The 17,848-nt window shown below is 44.9% G+C and overlaps 1 protein-coding gene and 1 long non-coding RNA gene across 4 annotated transcripts in view; one reads left to right on the plus strand and one right to left on the minus strand.

Annotated features, from left to right (window-relative positions):
• Nucleotides 1-5,028: 5,028 nt before the first annotated feature.
• Nucleotides 5,029-12,436, minus strand: LOC125635351 (uncharacterized). The gene is made up of 3 exons (XR_007356233.2): nt 11,890-12,436; nt 8,988-9,788; nt 5,029-5,515 (listed from the first exon to the last, which is right to left on the minus strand). It is a non-coding gene; the product is annotated as an uncharacterized LOC125635351 (long non-coding RNA).
• A 216-nt stretch (nt 12,437-12,652) lies between these two features.
• YTHDC1 (YTH N6-methyladenosine RNA binding protein C1) overlaps nt 12,653-17,848 on the plus strand; it is a 33,269-nt gene continuing 28,073 nt past the window's right edge. For all 3 annotated transcript variants that reach the window (XM_048846336.2, XM_048846337.2, XM_048846339.2), the window contains exon 1: nt 12,653-12,912. In XM_048846336.2, coding sequence (XP_048702293.1) covers nt 12,885-12,912 — 28 coding nt within the window. In that variant the 5' untranslated portion in view covers nt 12,653-12,884. The remainder of the gene's footprint in view (nt 12,913-17,848) is intronic.

The raw sequence follows: 17,848 nt of genomic DNA on the forward strand, positions 1-17,848 counted from the left end.
GATTGTAGAACAGGGTTGCTTGTCAACAGCCCTGGGCTCACTTCTGGTTTATGTGTTATGTTCCTAAAGCTCATACTTTAGGATTTCAGCCAGAGACCATAAGGGGTCAGGAAGAAATTCATCCCCTGCCCCTTCCAGTGTATTCTGGGAGGATTTTTTAATCTCCTGTCTCTGAACCATCAGGGACGGCCACAGCTGGAGATGGGACATTGGGCAGGGAGGGCCAAGGCTCTGATGTGGCACCAAGCATTCTGTCTCTCAGGTGCTTGGCTGGCTGGTTCTTGCTCATGTGCTCAGGATCTAACTGATTGTGTATGTGGGGTCAGGAATTTTCCCCCAGGTCAGATTGCAAAGGACCTTGGGGGTTTTAACCTTCTTCTGCAGTGTGCAGGTGAGGGTCACTTGCCAGGAGTATCTAGATGTATCTCACTTCATTCTAATATAGCTCAAAAAAGATATATTAGAATTGGAAAAGGTACAGAGAAAGACAACAAAAATGATTAAGGGTATGGAACAGCTTCCGTATGAGGAGAGATTAAAAAGACTGGGACTTTTCAGCTTGGAAAAGAAATAACTAGGGGGGATATGAAAGAGGTCTATACAATTGAATGGCTAGGAGAAAGTGAATCAGGAAGCATTATTTACTCTTGCACATGACACAAGAACCAGGGATCCACCAATGAAATTAATATCCAGCAGATTTAAAACAAACAAAAGGAAGTACTTCTTCACACAATGCAAGTCAACCTCTGGAATTCATTGCTGGGGAAGTTGTGAAGGCCAAAACGATAAGTGGGTTCAAAAAAGAATTACATAAATTCATGGAGGATAGGTTCATCAATGGCTATTAGCCCAGATGGTCAGGGATGGAAGCCCATGCGCTGTGTGTCCCTGACCTCTGATTGCCAGAAGCTGTGTGTGGATGACAGAGGATGGATCACTCAATGACTGCCCTGTTCTGTTCATTCCCTCTGAAGCACCAGGCATTGGCTACTTCTGAAAGACAGGATACTAGGCTAGATGGACCATTGTTCTGACCCAGTATGGCCGTTCTTATGTTCCCTGCCATTGCAGGGGCCTTGGGGACTGATGCACCTTGGTCCCTCCTACTTTCTGTCTGTGGCACATAATAGCCTTGTCTCCTATGGGCGGTAACACTTTGGTCTAATTTTGATTGTTGGGTTTAGTGTGCAGGTGCTGGGTGGTGCTGATGGCCTCTGATGTACAGGAGGACAGGGTAGATGATCTGGTCGTCCCTTCTGGTCTTAAATTCTGATTCTATGACTCTGTCCCCATCTGGTGCAAATCAGCATAGCTCCATTGACTTACATGGATTTACATCACCTGAGGCTCTGGCCACATATGTGAGGGAACCAGGCATTGAAAAACAGCATGCAATAGGACAGTTTCCTGACACATTCTGTGACATGTGACATGCATGTCAGTGAAATGTCCTCTGATAGACATCTCTTATGTGGATGGAACCAGAGGTTATCACGCACGCAATGACTGAGTGTGACATTCCCCAGGATACAATCTGAACTGTTGAACAGCTGTGCTCCCTTAATTCTCTAGTCTGGGGTGCCTTTTACGGTGCTTTGCTGGTGAACAGCCACCACTCCTGGTTCTGCTCACACAGCCTCCAACATGTAACTTGGTCCCAGCTACACAGTACTGAGTGCTACTACCTAGCTACTCATTAATCATATGCAGGGCAACACCCACAAATTCTTAGTCCCAGCCTTGTTCCCCAGAAATGCGCTAATGTACATTGTACATCTTGTACTGCTCAGTTCCCTCCTGGACAGCACAAGCTCATAGAAAGTCCATCATTGCATCAAAGAAAAATGACTATGAACCAGCCTTGTTATCTCAAGTGAAGGCTCCCAAACACTTCAATCCAAACACACACTGGTTTAGATAAAACACTAAGTGTCTTAACTACAGAAAGATGGATTTTAAGTGATTACAGTAATAAGGCATAAAAGTCAGAACTGGTTACAAAAAAAATAAAAAGATAAACACACAAGCCAACACCTAATTTAACAAGCTAAGTGAACTTAAAAGCAAAATATCTCTCTCTCACCATAAAATGTAACAGTTCACAGGCTGGAATTCCTTTCAGCCTGTGACCCCTGTCCCCTTGCTTCAGTGTCCTTCAGGTATTCATTGCTATCACAAATAGAGAGAAGGGAGGAGGAGCGGTGAGTTGGAGGCGCTTCTCATTCTTATACCCCTCTCCCTCCTTTGAGGATTACCCAAAGCAGAGGTGCAGGCGACAAGCAGTCTCTTGTGGACATGAGGTTTCACCCGTCCCTGTGATGAAATGCAAATTTCTTGTTTACACTTTCCCCCTGCTGGGAATGGCCAGTTAAACAGGCGATGGCCCTTTACCACTTGGCTGGAGTATGTCTGTCTCTGAAAAACTAGGTTGTGGGTGTTACCCAGAATTACAGCATATTTCAGTTACAATCGTACAGTAGGATCTTATAACTTCACATGTAGTGTTGCTACACGTAGTTCAACAGAACAATGATATTAGCAGATTATGACTTTTCAAATAATACCTCACAAGGCATACTTCGTACAAAATTTATCATAATCTTATAAAAGGGTGAGCCAGGGGTACAGGCTGTCACACTTAAGTTATTATGTATGTATGCCATGTTGCTTTGATATGGAGATGCCTGGCATATTGTGCCATGCTGCTGTGATTCCCATTTTTGTTCCAACATCAAGACTTGTTGCGGTATATACGAATGCATACATACATGCACGCTCCATGCACATGCTGCAGAGCCATGTAATAAATTGTGTTTATCTTGCAAGTTTGACCATCTATCCTGAAGTCTGCTCACTAATCCATCTCAACTGGGACTGCTTCTAACACTGCAGACCGCTGGGCAACTGTCAATGGTTTTTACAAATAAATCTGCCAGAAAAATGCTGCTTTCTTTCCCCAAATGAGGAATTTCCCCCTTCCAAATTACACTGGCCCAAGTTACAACGTTCAGTCCTGTACCAGTGACAGATTTCAGATCTGATATCCAACAAACCTTTACTTCAGATCTTCAGTAGGACTCAGCACTCAGAAGCTTTCATTGTTCTCACTGGGGACAGCTAGTGCTCAGCCACTTGCCTTAAATGTGACTTCTTGGGTACTGAGTTCTTTTGGGAATCTGGCTCTGGAGTTTTGTGTTCCTGGAAAGGGAGGAACCCCATCTTTTTTCCCAGAAACCCCTCTCCGAACATTTTAAATTTCACATTTCCATCATATGTCACCTAGGCTTAATTTCCCAAAATTACATGAGGCAATCTTGTTCTGTATGGGGCTTCCAGTTTTGAGGGGCTAAAGTCATCTGTATTCATCAGCTCCTTTTCATTGTACATATTTCCATCAATTTACAATACGTAGAGGGGAAAAGTGGTTTCTAGTTCTGGACACAAGTTTTCATTGCAAACGAATACCCTCCTTGGCTACGTTAGGTGATATTTGTCTATTTTAGGATAAGTTGAGGTTGGGCCTTCTATTTAATGAAAGCATCCACCGTGGTACCATTCAACTAACCACTCTTCCTGATCCTATTCTTTAACCCCAACCGTAATTGTGCAAGACAGTCTGCTTGTGTCCCATAGGACAATCGTTTGTGTACATTCAAGTGAGGTAATAGCTGAGAAGGAGATCTGTGTCTTCCAGCAGATATGTGGCACCTTTTATCGGCAACATTCGCATCAATCCAGTGGAAAGGAGGCAGGGGATAATTTAGGTGGTTCAACTGTAACCCCACTTTCACTGTCACCAGCAGAAGAAAGGAAACAAAGCTGACACTTGGAAATCACCCTCACTTCTGGTGGGCATCTTCCCCCCTCCCCGCCAAGTCCAATGCTGCATAAATCTAGCTCTAGACACAGGGCTAGTTAGCAATCAAATACTAACCATGGCCTGATTCAGAAAAGCACTTAATCCTATGCTTAAATTAGATTAAGACCTAGTGACTTCAATGGAATTTAAGCGGGTGCTTAAAGTTAAGCAGGTGCTAAGTGTTTTGCTGAATTGGGACTCATATGCAGACATACTTCAGAAAAACAATCCTGCACCAGAAAAAGGGTATGGAATAACTTCCACAGCCCTGCTGTGTACTGGTTTTGGAGAGATCAGTATGTGAATGCCTTTGACAGAAGGATATGACATCCCTCCCCACTTCTGGGAGAGACAAGACAACTTGAACTTCAAAAAATATCAATATCTATCTATCTATCTCAGGGACTTCCTACCTGCCAAAAACCACCTGTGCCCACATGGCAATAAAAATTAGGAAATGGGTACTAACTTTCTTTTCTTTTTTTAAACATAGAGATTGCAACATATTGGAGTTTTTTTAAATGTTACAGCTCGGAAAACCTGATGCTTCACCCTGATTTGTGATCTAAATTGTACATCAAACATGAAATGCTGCCATCTTTTGGTTTGGTATGGGATTGACATAACAAATACAAAAAGAAAAGGAGTACTAGTGGCCCCTTAGAGACTAAACAATTTATTTGAGCATAAGCTTTCGTGAGCTACAGCTCACTTCATTGGATGCATTCAGTGGAAAATACAGTGAGGAGATTTATTTACACACAGAACACGAAAAAATGGGTGTTCTCATACACACTGTAAGGAGAGTGATCACTTAAGATGAGCTATTACCACCAGGAGAGCGGGGGGTGGGGCGGGGGGGAGAGAAAACCTTTTGTAGTGATAGTCAAGGTGGGCCATTTCCAGCAGTTGACAAGAACGTCTGAGGAAGAGCGGGGGGGTGGGGAAATAAACATAGGGAAATAGTTTTACTTTGTGTAATGACACATCCACTCCCAGTCTCTATTCAAGCCTAAGTTAATTGTATTCAGTTTGCAAATTAATTCCAATTCAGCAGTCTCTCATTGGAGTCTGTTTTTGAAGTCTTTTTATTGTAATATTGCAACGTTTAGGTCTGCAATTGAGTGACCAGAGAGATTGAAGTGTTCTCCGACTGGTTTATGAATGTTATAATTCTTGACATCTGATTTGTGTCCATTTATTCTTTTACGTAGAGACTGTCCAGTTTGACCAATGTACATGGCAGAGGGGCATTGCTGGCACGTGATGGCATATATCACATTGGTGGATGTGCAGGTGAACGAGCCTCTGATAGTGTGGCTGATGTTATTAGGCTCTGTGATGGTGTCCCCTGAATAGATATGTGGCCAGAGTTGGCAACGGGCTTTGTTGCAAGGATAGGTTCCTGGGTTAGTGGTTCTGTTGTGTGGTGTGTGGTTGCTGGTGAGTATTTGCTTCAGGTTGGGGGGCTGTCTGTAGGCAATTACTGTCCTGTCTCCCAAGATTTGTGAGAGTGATGGGTCGTCCTTCAGGATAGGTTGTAGATCCTCAATGATGCGTTGGAGAGGTTTTAGTTGGGAGCTGAAGATGATGGCTAGTGGCGTTCTGTTATTTTCTTTGTTGGGCCTGATACAGACTAACATGGCTGCTACTCTGAAACAATAACAAATACAAACTTTTATATAATGATGGGATCCTATTCTACTTTTCAAGACTGAGGTATTCAATCTATGTCAGAGAAAAATTGTAAAGAGAAATGGAGAGTACAAATCCTTTAGATTGTTCCGTACATCTCCTCATAAATTATAGGTCTTGTCTTTAGAGAGTTTGTATTTCTCTAAGCTTTCCTTGAACTTCTAAAATCCAAGTCACCTTATTAGTAAAATATAGAAAATCCCAACACACTTTTAGTTTATTTGGAAGAGAGACATAGGCCTGCTACCAGTATAACTATTTTGCTTGGGGTGTGTGTGGGGTTTTTTTAAACAAAATAATTATACCAGTAAAAGCCCTAGTGTGGAGGCAGTTATACCAGAATCAAGGTGCTTTATATTGGTATAGTTGTTCCATTTCCTGTATAGAAATAAACCACACTTTTATCTTGATATAACTGCAGCCACACTAGGGAGTTGTGCCACTTTAACTATTCCGGAGAGAAATATATGGAGAAAGTCGTACAAGCTTTTATGCACAGACAAGCCCTTAGAGACAACCTACATAGAACTTAACTCATCCAGAGTCTGGAGATCTGCCTCAGAAGCAACAAATCTAAACTGATACTGCCTTCAATAAATTATATCATCTGTACTGGACATATGTAAAAATTAGGGCTGTCGATTAATCACAGTTAACTCACGCAATTAACTCAAAAAAATTAACTGTGATTAAAAAGTTAATCGCAATTAATCGCACTGTTAAACAGTAGAATACCAACTGAAATGTATTGAATATTTTTGGATGTTTTTCTACATTTTCAAATATATTGATTTCTATTACAACACAGAATACAAAGTGTACAAAAATATTATTTTTATTACAAATATTTGCACTGTAAAGATGATAAACAAAAGAAATAGTATTTTTCAATTCACCTCATACAAGTACTGAAGTGCAATCTCTGTATCGTGAAAGTGTAACTTACAAATGTAGATTTTTTGTTACATAACTGCACTCAAAAACAAAACAATGTAAAACTTTAGAGCCTACAAGTCCAATCAGTCCTACTTCTTGTTCAGCCAATTGCTAAGACAAACAAGTTTGTTGACATTTACGGGAGATACTGCTGACTGCTTCTTATTTACAATGTCACCTGAAAGTGATAACTGGCATTCGCATGGCACTTTTGTAGCCAGCATTGCAAGGTATTTACATGCCAGATATGCTAAACATTCATATGCCCCTTCATGCTTCGGCCACCATTCCAGAGGACATGCTTCCATGTTGATGATGCTCATTAAAAAAAAATGCGTTAATTAAATTTGTGACTGAACTCCTTGGGGGGGAGAATTGTATGTCTTCGGCTCTGTTTTACCCACCTTCTGCCATATATTTCATGCTATAGCAGTCTCGGATGATGACCCAGCACATGTTCATTTTAAGAACACTTTCACTGCATATTTCACAAAACTCAAAGAAGGTACCAATGTGAAATTTCTAAGGATAGCTACAGCACTCCACACAAGGTTTAAGGATCTGAAGTGCCGTCAAAAATCTGAGAGGGATGAGGTGTGGAGCATGCTTTCAGATGTCTTAAAAGAGCAACACTCCGATGCGGGAATTACAGAACCCGAACCACCAAAAAAAGAAAATCAACCTTCTGCTGGTGGCATCTGACTCAGATGATGAAAATGAACATGCATCGCTCCGCTCTGCTTTGGATTGTTATCGAGCAGAACCCGTCATCAGCGTGGACACGTCCTCTGGAATGGTGGCTGAAGTATGAAGGGGACATATGAATCTTTAGCACATCTGGCATGTAAATATCTTGCGATGCTGCTGACATCAGTGCTGTGTGAACACTTGTTCTCATTTTCAGGTGACATTGTAAACAAGACGTGGGCAGCATTATCTCATGCAAACTGTAGCCAAACTTGTTTGTCTGAGCGACTGGCTGAAGTAGGACTGAGTGGACTTGTAGGTTCTAAAGTTTTACATTGTTTTATTTTTGAATGCAGTTATCTTTTGTACATAATTCTATATTTGTAAGTTCAAACTTTCATGCTAAAGAGATTGCACTACAGTACTTTTATTAGGTGAATTGAAAAATACTATTTCTTTTGTTTTTTACAGTGCAAATATTTGTTATCAAAAATAAATGTAAAATGAGCACTGTACACTTTGTATTCTGTGTTGTAATTGAAATCAATATATTTGAAAATATAGAAAACATCCAAAAATATTTAAATAAATGGTATTCTATTATTGTTTAACAGTGCGATTAATTGCGCAATTAATCACAATTAATTTTTTTAATTGCTTGACAACCCATTATATCCATTAACTGGATATAATGCATTTGTGACAGATATGGCAATTTCCTGCACTGTGTTTGCAAAACCTTATTAAATTAAGTTTAAGTAGCTTTGGAGTCCATTATATTAAAAATGCAAAATGTATGTGCCATTGTGGGATTGTTTGTAACTTCTCTAGGTGGGAGACATGATCAGTGTAATCTCTGGGAAGTGTTATGAGCTTCAAAGACGTATTTTACACAGTGCGCCAGACACAAAATTTTGGGACAAAGTGGGTTTCCTAGTAAATACCTGTGGAAAAGTTAGCACTGTTGCAAGCACGGATCTTTGTGCACAGAGGAGTGTAAGGCAAATACCTGACAGAGGTGCCAGGGAGGAGACACTATCTCCCCAACCCCGTGGCATAACTGCAGAGGGCCCCAAATGCATATCAGGGTTCATCTCCACTTCAATTAAAAACGTGGCAAGTCTCAGAGTCTGGGTCAATTGACTCAGGCTTGAGTGGCTCATGCTACAGGGCTAAAAATTGCAGCGTAGATGTTTGGGCTCAGGCTGGACGCCATCTCTGAGACCCATCCCTTCCAGCCTGAGCCCGAACGCTGACACTGCAATTTCTAGCCCCGCAGCATGAGTCCGAATCAGCTAATTCCAGCCAGCCACAGCTGTGCCTTCTCCATGGGTCTTTTATTGCAGTGTAGACATACCCACAGAGACCCCCAAAATAGATAGCAAAAGGCCAGCATTCATAGCAGCCTTTCTTTTTAAATTTAAGTATTCAACTGTAAATGTGACAAAAGAAAACGATGATGAAAATTGCAGTGATCACCACTGAAAATATGAAGCCAGATGCTTACTGTCATAAATCAGTGTAGCTACGTTGAATGGGGTTACACCAGTTACATTAGCTGGGGAATTGGAACCATGAAAATTACTGTGTTCAGATAAAATTATTGTTGCTTTTTTTGTCCTTTTTTATCCAAGTAGCTTGTCAAAGTTTGGGGACCTAGAGATATTTCAGATAGGAGTCGAAATTGTTTATGGAGTTAGGTATTTTCTTTTATTCATTCTTATTCATTTACCAGGAATGTACAAAATCCTGCTTCTCCAAAGGTGGAAGGAACAAGAAACAAAAGGAATATTTTTTTTAAACTTACAGGCTCACACTTCTTTTCAGCCAGCATCCCTGACCCAGAACTTCTCTCAAGGTTTATATCAGGGTCATGCCATGCTCACAGGGTTCTGCTTGGATTTCTTCACGCTGACCTCTCTGTGGTTCTGTGTTCTCCTTTCCCCACATACAGACATCCTTACCTGAAACAATAACTCAGCAAAAAACCCTCCGCCCACAGAGTCCAAAAGTCCTGGGCAGGCTCACATAACCATTTTGTCTTAGATGGAGGATTTTGATCAACTTATCCTCACAGTTATGTTAACTGAAGGGAGTATTCACACCTACCAATCTCAGTGAGGTTTTAAATCAACCCTAACACAGTTTCAGCCACTTCATAACACTGCTGTTTGTGACATTTCCTCTCCTACAATGCACTTACAGGGCCAGAGTCTCAGCTGGTGTAAACTGACTTCAGTAGAGCTATGCTGATTTACACCAACTGAGAATCTGACCCCAATGACTACAATGGAGCTACACCAATTTACATCAAGGATCCAGAATTTGGAATATTGCAAAATACGGATAAATTCTCTGCTGCTGTAAATGGACAGCGCTCCATTGACTTAAATGGAGTTTTGCCCATTCTCAGCAGAAAATTTGGCCCACTGTGTTGTCAAGCGTTTAATAGCAACAAATGTACTGTACATTTTTGATTTTCTGTGCAAGGAGGAAGCAGATAGTACTTACATCAACTCCTTGGGGCAGGGACCATCTTTCTGCGACATGTTTGTGCAGTGCCTACCACAGTAGGGTTCTGGTCCGTGAATGGGGCTCATAGGCACTACTGTAATAAATAAATAATAAAAAAAAACCCTATGGTGTAAGGGTGTAAGAAGAATAATTTTGGTTATTTAGTCTTCCTTTTCTACTGTCATTATTGCTATTAACATAAGTAGAAACATGATGGGCCAAATCCTTAGCTGGAGTAAATAGGCTTAGCACCATGTAAGCTGATGAGCCAGATTCTCAGATGATGTAAATCAGCATAGCTCCACTGAAGTCAATGAGACTAAATCTTTCAGCAACTTCTTCCCTAAATGTGTAAGTGCTGATACATCTCGTCATCAGGTATAGAAAATAATTCTAAGCAACACAACTGGCATTTGGACTGAATTAACGTATTATTACTTCCCTTAGTACGGAAGAGAGAGGAAAATAACGCATTAATTAATTAAATTCCCACTGAAAGATAAGGCTGTCATTAGGGACTGTGAGTGCCTAATGCTGCTGATTCTGGAAATGCAGTTAGATTTGGTGGATTACTACTGTAATAAACCTCATTCATATTAACCCAGCATTTGTGACATTACTATTCCTGGCAGAAGATTAAATGAGATAAGCTATTTAAATGTCACTGAAACTTTGTAGAGGACTAATGGGTCTTACTAAACTTTCCAGAAGTAGCGTACATTAGCCGACTCATTTTGCTGGCATAACTATGTCTGTCAAGAGGTGTGGAGGGGGGGGGGGAAATCAAAACCACTAGACAACATAGCTATGCCAACAAAACCTCCAGTGTAGACACAAATATGCCAACAGAAGCTGCCTTCTGTCACCTTAAATAATACTGTTCAGGGAGGTGATGTAGCCATGCCAAAAGACGACATCCTCCTGTCTGCATACATTGCATCTACACCAGGGGACTCTGCCAGTATAGCTATGACGGTGTGACTCAGGGTATGTCGACACCGCAATTACACACCTGTGGCTGGCTCATACCAGCTGACTCAGGCTGTGGGGCTGCTTAATTTTAGCATAGATGTTCAGGCTCAGGAGGCAGCCTGAGCTCTGGGACCCTCCCACCTCAAAAAAAAGACCCTAGAGCCAGGCTCCAGCCCCAGCCCAAATATCTACACCGCAATTAAATAGCCCTTTAGCCCAAGTCAGCTGGCACGGGCCAGCCGCAGGTGTCTAACTGCAGTTTAGACATATCAAATTACAGAGCTGTTGGTGAAGACAATCACCTGAAGGTGGTGGTGCTCACTAAGGGAAGGAGTGTGTGTGTAGGGGCAGGTTGTATAATCTTTTTTATAACATTCTGAATAATACTTACAGCAGGGGTTTAACACATTTTTTTTATTTGCAGAACCCTAAATAATTTTGAATGGCAGTACAGACGCCTTTAGAAATCTTAGTCTGTGGATTCCCTAAGTGTCCAGGGCCCACAAGTTGAAAACCACTGACTTACAGAGTTTTATTTCTAACCAGCTGTTATGCTATTTAGCTTACAGTTTCCTTCTCTCACCTTTCCCTCGAGGACGCAGAGAGGGGAGCAGCCTGCCTAGGCCTGTCCATGCAACCTACCCAGCCCCACCTTATAATGGAGCGGTACCCTGTGCTCTATACTCCAGGGGGAATTCTGCACCAAAAAATTAAAAATTCTGCGCACAATATTTTAAAATTCTGCAAATTTTGTCAAAATAACACTATATAATCACACCAGTTTCAATTATTTTGGTAATTTATTTCAAAATACCTGTCAGCAAGTATGTTTGTAACAACAGACACGAACAAAAATTCCCCCAGGAATAGAGAATTAAAGAAACCCCTAAGGCAACTTAGTTCCTGCTTCTCTGCCTCCTCAACCCCCCAGATCCCAGCTGGGGGGGTGTGTGTGTGTGCTCATCAGACACTTACACCCCCCCTTTTCCCCAAAGCCCAGCCACACACCCCCAACCCAGACCGCCTCTCCTTCCAGACGCCAGCTGTGGGAACCCCCAGCCCCAGCCTCTACCCTGCTAGAGCCCAGGGATCCAGAGGGAAAAACAGCCTGATGCTGGGTCCCAAGCTTGCACAGTTTCCTGCGCGCCACCACCTCCTTCCTCCAGGATGCGCTGGGAATGGCAGTTTCAGGGAACCCTCCAATTCCCTCCCCCTGGCCTTACCCTCTATGTGTGAGCTGGCCTCTGCCGGGCCCAGCAGCCCCATGGCGGCCAACCTCTCTGCAGCCCATTACTGGGGGGCGGGAATTCTGCGCGCACCCTTAACGTCTGCAAAATCCCGCCTCGCACCGTGGCGCGGCGAGTAGGGTGACGAGACGTCCCCCTTTTATAGGGACAATCCCGACTTGGGGGGGGACTTTTTCTTATATAGGCACCTAATACCCCCCACCCCCGTCCTGGCTTCTCACCCTTGCCGCCTGGTCCCCCCCACCCGGGAGCAGCTCTACCAAGGCCGGGGAGCCCGCTGGGTCTTGGACGGGAGGGGGCTAAAGCCCGTTTCTGGGGGATGTGGGGGCTGCGCAGCCAGGGGCGGCCACCCCCGGGGACTGGCGCGGGCCGGCTCCGGCACGCTAACGCCCTCTGCGCTGCCCCCCGCGGCACGCCCGGCCCAGACAACAAGCGCCGCCGCCGCGCTCGCCCCAATGCTCCTGCCCCCGGCCCAGCAGCTCCTCGAGGAGCCGCTCCGGGTCCTCTATGGCGGGGAGCGCCTGAGGGGACGCGGGGGGGGGGGGGGAGGGGAGCGTCGGGCAAGGCGGGCCGCTGACCCCGCCCAGGCGCAAGATGGCGGCGGCCGAGGGCGCCCTGCGGAGTCACGTGACACGGCCTGCCCCCACCTGATCTACTTGGAGCCCTTCCGGGCGGACTCTGCGCGATGAGGTCAGACGCAGTCTGCATTATGACGCCAGAAGCGTAAACAAAGCGGTGCATTGTGGGAGGGGGATTGTTGCACGCAGGAAGCCGCCTCCATCTTAGGGGCTCTCCAGCCAGACGCTCGGCGGCCCGGCCCGCAACGAGACCCCGCAGCCCTGCTCCTTTCCGCGCCCGCCTCTTCCGCGCGGCCGCGCGCCCCGCCCCGCCCCCCAGCGTCCCGCCTCGCCGGCGCTGTGAGCAGAGCGCGAGGCGGCCGGCCCCTGAGGGGAGGCGGCGGCGGCGGCGGGATGGCGGCGGACAGCCGGGAGGAGAAAGGTAGCGGGCCTCGCTGGGGCGGGACATCCGTGCTCCGCACTGCCCTGTGTCGGGGAGGGGGCCCCTCACGGCAAGGGGGTGGGCGGTTTGGGGGACTGGCTGGGGGGGACTGGGTCAGCTGCCTTGCGGGAGTGGAGCGGATGTGGGGGGGCTGGGTGGCGGGGGGGTCAGCTGCCGTGCGGGACGGAGGGGATGTGGGGGGGCTGAGGGGGACTGGGTCAGCTGCCTTGCGGGAGTGGAGCGGATGTGGGGGGGCTGGGTGGCGGGGGGGTCAGCTGCCGTGCGGGACGGAGGGGATGTGGGGGGGCTGAGGGGGACTGGATCAGCTGCCGTGCGGGACGGAGGGGATGTGGGGGGGCTGGGGGGGGTCAGGTGCCCTGCGGGACGGAGGGGATGTGGGGGGGCTGGGAGGGATTAGCTGCCCTGCGGGGGTGGAGCGGATGTGGGGGTTGGGGGGGGTTAGCTGCCCTGAGTGGAGGGGATGTGGGGGTGAATGGCTGGAGGGGGCTCAGCTGCCCTGTGGGGGATGGGGGAGATGTGGGGGGCCAGGGGCGGAGGGCACTCAGCTGCCCTGCAGGGGCAGAAGGGATGTGGGGGGGAATGGCTGGGAGAGGGGTCAGCTGCCCTACAGGGGTGGAGGGGAGGGATGTGGAAAATCTCTTTTTGGTTTTACCAGAATAAATGAAACTAATTACAAAAATCTTTCCTAATTTTCTTCTGAAGCGTCAACTGTATGATCGGGATGAAGGAACTGGATGTAGATCCATCTGTTAAACCTTTGGGCGGGCTGTATACATAATTTGTTCTGTTAGATTTATATAACATGTTACTGCTGTGAGGGGGGAATAGCCACTACTTTTAAGCTTCGTACCACTTATTGGCTTTGTATGCCTGTCAGATTACCCCATCGTGCTGTGATGCTTTAGAGGTGGGGAGCGGCAGCTGGTCTGCATGCCCTTGTTCAGGGCTCTCTTTTTCTCTGGTGTGGTTTCTTGTGTGCAGAGATTCCAACATAGGAGCTACAGCTGCTGTGAGGCCCCTTCATGTAACAACTTAGAGATGACTTCTTATATTTATAGGTTTTGTAGCTCTCCTTAAGGTGACTTGCAGCACCACAGAGAAATATACTGGAATTACTGAAAGAGGGGGAAATGTACTAAATATCAGGGAAATGGTAGAAACCTCAGTAGAGTCTATAACTACTCCAGTGGTTCTCAAACTTCTTGTAGAGGCAACAGCCCTTTTCAGACAGCAAGACTCTGAGTGTGACAACGCCCCCCCTTATAAATTAAAACAGGGTTTTTTAATTTAATGTGGGCTGCTGTTTTGTGACACCGCCAGGTAATAACCGGTGACCTCCGTTTGAGAATTCCTGGTCTAGTCTCATGTCCTATATATCACAGGCCACCAACAGTACCCTCATACTTAAACCCAACCACCAAAGGTAGGCCAAAGTATTACATTACTTAGGTTGGACATCTCAAACTGTACTCAGCCAAAGTAGTACAGTAGAACCTCAGAGTTATGAATAGTTTGGGAATGGAGGTTGTTCATAACTCTGAAATACACATAACGCTGAACAAAACAATTTGGTTATGTCAAAAATTTACAACTAAACAGTGACTTAATACAGCTTTGAAACTTTACTATGCGGAAGAAAAATGCTGCTTTGAACCATCTTAATTTAAATGAAGCAAGCACAGAAACAGTTTCCTTACTTCATCAAATCTTTACTTTTAAATTTTCCCTTTATTTTCCCTGCGTGCTTAACACAGTACTGTACTATATTTGTTTTTTGTTTGTTTTGTCTCTGCTGCTGCCTGATTGCCTACTTCTGGTTCTAAATGACGTGTGTGGTTGACTGATCAGTTCAGAATTCTGATGTTTATAATTCTTGGGGTTTTCTTATAAGCAGTATACCACAGGGAACAGTCCCGTGGTTGGCAGAACTAGCTGCATGCTGTAATAGGCCTTTTCTTTTTCTGACTTCTTTAGTGTCGTTCAAAGGATGAGCATGGGTATACATAGTGATGGTAATGACAATGAGAGCATAGCTATGTGTGCATATAAGTATTACTTAATACATCACATTCAAACATCAGAAGGGAATTGTGAGCTTTGTCTCCAGTTGTGCTATCTCTTCTGGTGTCTGTCTATCTGCTTTCTGCCTTTTGGAACCAATACTGCAATATGATAGTACCTAGTGCTCTGATGATGCTTACTGCCGTGTGCATGTGTACTTGCTGATATGGTATGTAAAAAGGTACGTTGCCAGTTTAATATATTCCCTCAGTTTAGGAATTGTAAATGCAAGCTTTTATATATTCCCCATGGCATTTGCAAACCAAATGTTACAGCAACTATATGATGAGTGCAAAGAAAAATTGATTAATTTCATTTTTTTACTGTTCAGTGCTGAGCAAAAAGCAAATGTGTTGATTTTTTTTCTAGGTTTAATGCTCTGATACACAATTGGTAACATATGTAAGAATTTTTTAAAGAAGTATTAGTTTAATCAGGCCTTTAAGCTGCCGGTCATGCATGGGTATACTGTAATAACGCTGTGGTTGTAAGTCTGATGCTCTGAAAATATATCTCCACAAAAAACTGCATTAAGAAATATTTTCATAACAGAAAATATTTCATAGCACTTAGGTCAAGGCTGGGCAAACTATGGCCCCAGGGCCGCATCCAGCCCTTGAACTCCCGACGGGGAGCAGGGTCTGGGGCTTGACTTGTTCCGCAGATGCTGTGGCTCTGCACGGATCCTGGAAGCAGCAGCATGTCCCCCGCTGGCTCTTATGTGTAGGGGCAGCCAGGGGCTCCACACGCTGTCCCTGCCCTAGGCACCGCCCCTGCAGCTCCCATTGGCTGGGAACCATGAGCATTCATGGCCTGCCATACAATTTCCATAACCAGATGTAGCCCTCGGGCCAAAAAGTCTGCCCACCCCTGGCTTAAGTAGACTCAGTGTCAATGTAGTCACTGCGTTGCTTACATTGAGTGTTGCTGGCTTTCAGAAGCCATCCCACGATGGCCCACACGGACAGTTAAATTGGTGCAAATGCTCCTGGTTAGGACGTGCAACACCGACAGACAGAGCGTAGTGTGGACCTGCAAAAGCGATTTCATAACTCTGGTGGCTGTATGTCAGTGTAACTTAAGTCAACATAATTTTTTAGTGTAGACATGACCCTTTTGGTGCTTGACTAGGGATATACCCCAACTTACAACCATTATTGCTCATTCTCTGCCTACCAGTTACTACACACAAAGCCTGCAGCAATCACTGTCTGAATAGCAGGGTTGCATGGGGTGGGGGAGCTTGCATATCCTAGGAGACAGGCTGATTATGTGATTTATGTAGATTGCTTTGATTACATTATGGGCTTTTTAACTGTTCTCAGGGCTTCAAAGCAGCGTCCTATACTAGGGCTGGTTGAAAGCTTGGTGCCATAGGAGTATCTGAAATATGTCTTGATGCAACCTGAGCCAGTGGTGATTCTTATCAGTGGTACTACTTGTAGTTTACTGGGACAGCTGGTGTCACCACTTGCTTTGGCAGTGCTGGCTATCCCTCATTCACATACATATTGAGGTAGCTCTGTTGAACCAAGAAGTGCTCTTTGGCTACTCGGGAAACTGGAGATTCAGGACCAAATGTACATCCACAGAGGAAAAAGACAAGGAACTCCCCTGGAAGATCAACTTTTCCACACATTTTAGAATAGATGACTAAAGTCACCAATTATCATTTGGTTCCTGTCCAGCCCTGTGGGTTTCCTGAAAGATCTAACCTTGCAACAATCATCCTTTAAGTTTGCAATACCCCTGCACCCAGTTCTGAGCCAGTTGGTAAAGGAGTTGTGATAGCACCTTTACTCGACTGTGGATATAGCTAAAGCGACTTAAGCAAAAATACTTGTTTGGGGATGCTGCTGCTTCACCACAAGCCTGACGGCAGTGAGCTATGGCCAGGGCTAAGATTTGAGACTTGCTGCTTGACTTCCCTGGACTGAGAATTAAGGTACTAAGATGTCCCTGGAAAAATGTTTTCTTGGGCTACAGTGCCAACAGATTTTGATGTAAGCTACCTGTCCTTTCTGGACAAAGTGCAGCTCAAGCTATGGAAGAGGGCTTATAGCTTTGTGGAAAAGCACAAAGAATTCTGGCAGATTTTATTAGCATTTACACAACTAGGTATGTGGTTCTCATGTCATTTGTTGGTAACAGCAGCAAGAACATCAGTCTTGGGCATAGGTGCCTATAGATACAAGTGTGTGCTTCTGTCAGACTTTTAATACATAGTAACTAGAGCTTGAGGACATAGGGAGTTTCTTTGGCAAAAGGGTGTCTCAAATACTGGAGCAAAGCTAGGCTATATTTTCATTTTCCACCCCTCCTACCCTAGAGGGCAAGGGCTTATACTAATGTGTTTGGATTCAGACGTGTCCGGTAAGGACAGAATCAGAATGTGTTGCTTCTTTTTCCTCAGAAATGGAAGAGTTGCAAGCCTCTTAACCCCAAGGAGCAAAACCTCTGTTTATTGTGCAGTTCAGAATCTTCTGAAATAGACACACAGGCTAGTTTTGGAGAATAGGACCCTTCTGATTCTGCTTGGTTCCTGATTGCCTCAAACACTGAAGTCCTCAACATTATTTGGTAGGACTGTACAGTCTTTCCCCAGACCATTTCCTTCAAGAATGCACTCAGTATCTTCCTGAGGATGAGTGAGTACAGCAAATCGAGTCCTTTCTGGCAGAGATGTCTATCAAGCTTTATATTGCAAAGGGAAAGAGGCAAGATATTTCCAGATACTTTCGGATGCAGTGCAGGCGTCAGGGATGTCTCAGTCACTTACTGTTGCATTCAAGGGACTGGCTGGTATATGTGTTGCTAAAATTGACTGCATTTCTGCACTGAAATGGACAAAACT

This window comes from Caretta caretta, chromosome 4, assembly GCF_965140235.1.
Source record: "Caretta caretta isolate rCarCar2 chromosome 4, rCarCar1.hap1, whole genome shotgun sequence".
NCBI lineage: Eukaryota > Metazoa > Chordata > Testudines > Cheloniidae > Caretta > Caretta caretta.